General features: G+C 35.8%; 2 protein-coding genes across 2 annotated transcripts; both read right to left on the reverse strand.

The window, feature by feature from the left end:
* Positions 1 to 222: 222 nt before the first annotated feature.
* LOC145556482 (uncharacterized) lies at positions 223 to 2,008 on the reverse strand. Its single transcript, XM_081618141.1, has 3 exons — positions 847 to 2,008; positions 646 to 760; positions 223 to 320 (listed from the first exon to the last, which is right to left on the reverse strand). Exons 1-2 carry the CDS (start codon positions 1,981 to 1,983, stop codon positions 662 to 664), a joined length of 1,236 nt encoding a protein of 411 aa, XP_081474267.1. The 5' UTR covers positions 1,984 to 2,008; the 3' UTR covers positions 223 to 320; positions 646 to 661.
* A 21-nt stretch (positions 2,009 to 2,029) lies between these two features.
* On the reverse strand, positions 2,030 to 4,186 carry LOC145555451 (putative disease resistance protein RGA1). The gene is made up of 3 exons (XM_081617191.1): positions 2,952 to 4,186; positions 2,134 to 2,899; positions 2,030 to 2,101 (listed from the first exon to the last, which is right to left on the reverse strand). Exons 1-3 carry the CDS (start codon positions 4,184 to 4,186, stop codon positions 2,030 to 2,032), a joined length of 2,073 nt encoding a protein of 690 aa, XP_081473317.1.
* Positions 4,187 to 7,261: the final 3,075 nt, after the last annotated feature.

The raw sequence follows: 7,261 nt of genomic DNA on the forward strand, positions 1-7,261 counted from the left end.
TATATAGTGGCAAATTACTACAAACCGATAATTATTGTATTAAAGTAAGGCCTAAAACCCTGGCCTAAACACATAATATATTAATCTATGATGAGAACTGAGATACTACTGCCAAGACAACTGCTGAAGAAACTACGAATAGATGCAAAATATAGCTGAGAAATCTTTAAAGTGCCCAAGATCAGTGCCAACGTTTTATTATATTCAAGCGATGTTTGTAACTTGGGATTTCCAGCCTTCTTGCTCAGCTTCAAAGCAGCATTTTTCGAGCTATTTCAATATCTGCCTGATACTTGAGATTGACACCTTCACTTTGATATCTGGAAAAATAAAAGGGGAAAAAAAATTTCTTTAGTAGTCCTTTATTTGGGCTGAGCATAATGGTAACCTGACATTAAGATAGGGTCATTTGCATAAAAGTGTTTGAGGCTTTGAGCAATATCATGAGTTTTCACTATGATTACAAGTATGAAATATAATTTAACAAATCAATCACCTAACGAAAATATTAACAAAAATCAATTAATGGCATGTTGTAGAATAAGCAGTAAAATTAGAATGATTTTTTTTCCTTTTTACCAAATATAGTCAGCCATAACACAGACAAAAAATTAAAATGACAGTAATATAATGGTGTTATCATACATTTGAGGCTCACCCATCACATGTTACAGTTTGGTTGCCGTCTGACAGTAACATCTACGTGAATGGTAGGATCTTCTGAATGAACAACAATATTTTCTCCCTGATTTTTGGGTTTCTGAGAAATGCAATGACTAGAGTAAGTTTAGGCAACAAAAAGGTACGAGGGAGGAGGGGGATTTGAGAGGAAAGGCGACAATATACCTGTGGTAATTTTGCTTCTGTCATTAATGCATAGCGCCAGGACTTGTGACATAGAACTCGTGCATGTTTAATCTTGTGCCAGTCTTCACCGCCTTTTCTACACCGTTCCCTTAATTTGGGGCATTCTATGATGTCAACTTTCACTAAAGATCTAATGTCTTTTAGCTTCTCTGGCAGCTCTGACAATGCTAGACAACCCTCAAGTCTAAGGTGTTGAAGTGAAGTGAACTTGTTTACCCACTCAGGCAGAACACTCAAATTATTACATGCTGAAATGCATATAGTTTTCAGTGTCCCAATGAATCCCAGGCCGACAGGGAGAGTCTCTAGCTTTGTTAGCTCCCGTAGAGTTAGACGACGAAGAGTTGAGAGAGATTTCCATGGCATACTACACTCCTCACATTCACCACAGCTACGTTGGCATCCGTCTGAAAGGTCAAGATCCTTGCAGCTAGAAATTTCAAGCTCTTCAAGAGAAGTCAGTTGTTTCAGAACTTGAGTTAAAGAACTCACCATATCTAATCTTTCAACCACCAGCTTTTTGAGTTTACTAGAGTTTTTTTCAAGGGCTAAGGTCTTTAAATTAGGACAACCCTTTACATGCAATGTCTCGAGAAGCGGGAGATTTTGTGGATGCCCTCTTGGCACAAAATTCATAGCCTCTGAACTAGACGATGATGGTAGTGTTGTCACATTGGTAACTTCGAGTAATTTTTTGTTGATATTTTGCAGGTCAAGTACTTTAACATCTGGAAACAGGGGCATGAATTCCAACTTCGGGCAACTCCATAATTTCAGTTTCTTGAGACATTTAAATGATAGTGATGACACAGTTGTTACTTCTTCGCACCATCTCTCCAAGCTATAAAAACTGTGAAGTGTGAGCTCTTCAAGGCCTGGGAATAATGGATCTTCTGATGATGATCGGTTCTCAGAGTTTTCAAAAAATTGCACACTATCCATAAATCGAAGAGTGAGGCGCCTGAGGTGTGGGAGCCTACTGAAAGGAGGGAGCGTTTTGCACTGTCCACCGCCATCAATGCTGACAGTGACGAGTTCAGGAAGTGCTGTGGCCAAAGTGTTGGATTTTGCCCACCTTGGGAAATCAGGGCCTCTATATCCTTCTATATGCAGCATTTTCAGATTAGGAGGGGGCTGGAGACCATCTAACATCGTCTGGTGCTTAAATGAATCTGTTTTGCTGGTACGCCTTGTAGGTCCCCATTTGATTGCCAGCTCTGTAAGCCTGGTTTTGCTGCTCAAGTTTGATTTTGCAGCATCATTTACAGCAGCAGTCCAATCCTTTGAAAGCTCAATCATCAATTTTCCCTGTAAGCTGTTGAGGTTACCAAGTGACTGAAATCCACTAGTAGACTGAAAACGAGGTCTTCTAACCACATACCGAGAGAGAATTCGAAGAGAAGTCAGGTATTTAAAGCCAGGTGGCATAAAACTCAATTTCTCACACCCATCTATCTCAAGGCGCCTGAGGCAGGCCAACTTTCTCATATTAGTGGATAATTCTTTGAGATCATAACAGAAACTGAGTTTCAGTGTTTGTAAGCTGTACAGATTTGCAATTGAATTGGGCAGCTTCACTAAAGAATGATTGTGGGAGAGATCAAGATACCTCAAGTGAATAAGATTGCCAATGGAATCTAGTAGAATCTGAACGCCAAAAGCGTGCAAATCCAACACGCGAAGGCTCTTGAATTTTGGCAATTTCATGACTTCATTTATTCCAATCATTGTATCAGCATCTTGTTGTGCAACCAAGCAAAGAAACGTTCTTAGCTTCTGGCTATCTGTCAATACTGGTTTCAGGTATCTTTCACGAATGAGAGATACATGTATTTCCTTCCATCCTTCAGCTGCCTTCTGTGCTAACTCATACAAAAAGTTATGAATCTTAAAAGTTGCAAGCTTTCCATTCTCATCCCATTCTAGATCCGTGAGAAATGCACGTTGGACCAGAAATAAACAATAGACCTCACCCAAATCCTCCAGCGATTGGTCGTCATCTGGTGCTCCTGTCTTTAAGGAACCCTTGAGCCTGCCAAAGACTAACTACATCAAGTGCGTTGTATTCAAAGTCTTTAGGAAACAGGGACAAGTAAGCAAAGCAAGCCTTCAATGGTGTTGGGAGATTACTGTAGCCTTGCTTTAGGATGTTAGAAGGATAAAAGTTAAATTCCTCATAATTATCTATATTATTGTCAAGTGTTGCAAGGATGTCTTTCCATTCGTCTTGGTTCTTGGATCGAAGAAATCTTGCAGCAACTACAATGAGTTGAGGAGTATATTGGCAATGCTTAAAAAGGATCTTTTCGGCTAGTTGAATAAGATGTTCAGGGGGTTCCTGCTGGCCAAATGCATTTCTGCTGAATAATTGCCAAGATTCTTTCATAGATAGACGACTTAAATGAAAGACGTGGGTACAAAAGTGATATGAAGTTGGTGTGGTGACCAGAGTTCTACTTCCCCTGGCCCCTACGGCCAATGTACTTATTAGAGACAACCATTTTTCACGTTCGTAGCTCGAAACATCATCTAGCACTAGTAAGAATACTTTCTCTGTGATTGCATCATGAAGTAAAGTTATTAATCCATCCAATTCAAGCTTATCAATTGTTGATTTTGTGAATGTGAAGCAACTTGTGACAATATTTCTTATAATAGTCCTGATATCAAAGTCACTACCACCATCACAAACCCACAACCTTATGTCAAAATGATCTGCCACTCTTTTATCATTGTAAACTAACTTAGCTAAGGTAGTTTTTCCCATTCCTCCATGCCCAACAATGGCGACACCAGATAAAAGTTCAGGATTATCCTCTAGATTACTGGTATCGAGTAAATAATTAATTATTTTCTCTTTGTAATCGTCTCTTTCTAGAGTCTCTACAATGATATCATCTTGGGTTTGCATATCATCCACAATCTCTGTCTCAGGGTTCGGAACTGATTGGTTAACCAGACCAGAACCCGACAGCCCAAGCTCAGCTGCAAGCTCAACTAGTACCTCGCAAACTCTCTCGATTTTACGGCCAAAACCAATTCCTTTCCCATATAAAGAACAATAATAGCGTACCTTTGACTTAGCAACATGAGTAGCAGCTTCATCTACCAAGTCGTCTGCTTCATACAACGCATTGCTCACCTTCTTTATCCAATCCCTCCTATTATCGACGCCCTCGGCTTCAAGCATCTGGCAGATCCTGGTTACTGGATCCCTCAACTTCTCAACTTGATGTGATGATGAAGCAACAGCTTCAGAATCCAGTTTTCTCAGGATTGATTTGGCTACATTACTACTAAACAAAGCAATTCCCGCCATCGTTCACAACAAATAAATAATGGATATTTATATAAATAGAGAGATTTTTATAGTTTGTGGAATGTATGTATGTATGTAGAAGAACAAAAATAGAAACAAATTTTATGGAACTTCCAAATATAATGTTGGTTTAGATTTGATCTTTTTTGGTGCCTTCTCGATTTACCAATGACAAAAATTAAAGTAATCTTCTTTTTTTTTTTTAAAAAAAAAAACAAAAATTAAAAGTAACTTGCTTTGTTTATTTGTTTTTTTCATGTGTTACACACTTTTTTTTTTTTTATTTGTTATTCTTTACTCTTTCATGTTGTATTTTTAAAGTAGCACGTTTAGCATCTCATGCTAACGTGATGCATGGTGCATACTTTTGTATTTTTATGTAGACTAGGGTGGCCTATGGGTTGCTTTAGGATATATAGTTATGGTAGTATATATTTTAGAAAAACAACCCGTTTTGTGTGTGGTCAGTCACAACGTGTGACAACTTATAAAAGAACAAAATAATCTATATAAAACTAAGTAACCCATATAACAATAACCGAGTGACCTTATAGCAATGACGAAGTAACTCATATCCAAATAAGGTTATTTTTAAACTAGAGATATTGTTTATTTTTTACCTTATTATTGGGTCAATATGATTATTAATTACGAAGCACGAAGTATTAGTTTTCTCATTTGATCAAGTTATGTGTAATTTTTATCTTTGAGGAAAATTGAGATTGAATAATTATCGATGACTTATCATACCTATATAAGTGAGAAGTGAGACCGAGCTAGTGATATATTGACGAATAATAGTTACATATGGTGATATATACAAAAAAGTATGTCATTTTTTAGGTTATTACAAGTTTACAACTCTTCACCAATTGTACAATCATATGAGGCTATGAGTTCTGTACTATTAGTTTAGTTTATTACTGATTCAATTTTTTAAAGATATTTGTTAGAGTTGTTAGAATTACTTTATTACTAATTCAATTTGTATATTAAAAACTTGACATTATACATATTGATATATAGTTAATTGTTATTATGTAAATGCTTTTTATTTAAGCATAAATTATTGCATATGTATGTAGTGAGTATATAACCGTGTGATGTATAACGCCTATAATTCTACAATAATGCACAATTGTACTCCGCACTTTTAACCAATATAACAGAATGGGAGGAAATTGTACTTCGCACTTTTAACTAATATAAAAGAATTATTAGTTCATAAAATACAACAGAATGGGAGGAAATTCATTAAAAATGACAATAGGCTTTAGGCAGCATTTAACTAGAGCTTTACAAGCAAATCAATTAACTCCCGCTTAATGTTTAGGTTTATTAGATCTTATGGCATTTATTAAAGCTTAGAAAATGAATTAATATAATTGATATGTACATGAAGTAAACTTAAGACTCCGGATTATTTCTTTGTAGTCAAAAAGTTAACTTATTAATAATTAGTAAATATATAGTATAAGAACTTGAATAAAAAAAATAGATAATTAATTATGATCTGGTTAATTCGGATCGGGTAAAAATCAAATCGAGTTAAAATCGGATCGGGTTAATATTAGTTCGGGTCAAAACAGATCGGATTAGATCGGTTATTTTTCGGGTCAATTTAGGATCGGGTTGAGCTCGGGTCGGGTCAATCGGTTCGGTTTGAGTTCAGGTCGGGTCAAATCGGATTCGGGTTGAGTTCAAGTCGGATCAAATCGTTGCCGGGTTAAGTTCAGATCGGGTCAAGTTCGGATCCGGGTTGAGTTTAGTTCAGTTACAGATCGGGTTTGGGTCTTGAATTTCTCGGATCAAATCGGATCGGTTACAGTTCGAAACGGATAATTTTTTTCGGGTCGGTTCGGTTTTGACACCTCTACTCTGGCTACAAGAAGAACCCTATATAAAATCGTGTCCCACGACACAAGAAGAACCAATACATCTTGTCTCACGACCCAAGAGAGCTGATAAAACCACACATGTATGCTTGACCCCCCTTATATCTTCATCTTTGCGGAATAAACACACACTACACCAGAAACAACATATGATTATAATCTCAACCATTAGTGACAAGTCATTAACTCAAACTCTTCACCAACACACAGGGATGAACTTGCATAGCAGAAATAAATCAGGAAAAAAAATTGTAATTTTTGCTAAAGTTTCATCTCACTGGCGAAGTTTATTTCTAACCCATGGGGGGAATATTATGAACAATTTTAAATTTAACCTGCTCTTAATACCATGACAAAATTAATCGCTTTATGTTTCAAAAAAAAAAAAAGGTTAATCGCTTTATAATCGTAGAGGCTATTCCTCCTATTACCATATAATTTGGGGATGAAACCTCATTTGTCTTGTTAAGTGGACTTTCTCTCTTAATTGCGGATACGGCCTACTACAGCAGACTTCAGTTCAGTTCAAAATAATTTCAGTTCAGACAGCAAAAATAATTTCAAATCAGTAAAAATAAGTTCAGTTTAAAAATTAGTAATTTTAAAGAAAAAATATAACTAATTTCAGTTCAGCAAAAATAATTTAAGTTCACTAAAATTAATTTGCAGATCAGTAAAAATAATTTAAGTTCAGCAAAATAATTTCAGTTTAGTAAATTAATTCAGTTCAGCAAAAATAAAGTGAAGTGAACGGGACCTTACGGAGTAGTAATAACTACAATTATAAGTTAGTATCTGATGCTAATGTCATAGTAATAAGTTTAGAATCCGATGCTAATGTCATAGTGTTTTTTTTTTTTTTTTTTTTTGATTAAAGATTTCATTTATAAAATAGCCAAACGACACTTACAATCAATTTTTGAGAAATTTTAAAATTCCAACAAAAAAATATAAAACTTTAAAAATAACAACATCGCATAATCGATTGATACTAGCCTTAACAAAAAACATCATCCGAAGCAATACAATGTGTAAGTTCGCTCTGATTCGGCATAAGATTTGGATGAATGTACTTCTGTGGTCTTCTAAACTCCGGTAGAAATTGCGAAACCTTCGATCTTCATTCTTCAATAAACAAGTAATTAAAATCTCTACCATGAACACCATCTTAAGGATGGTA

This window comes from Chenopodium album, chromosome 8, assembly GCF_948465745.1.
Source record: "Chenopodium album chromosome 8, dcCheAlbu1.1, whole genome shotgun sequence".
NCBI lineage: Eukaryota > Viridiplantae > Streptophyta > Magnoliopsida > Caryophyllales > Amaranthaceae > Chenopodium > Chenopodium album.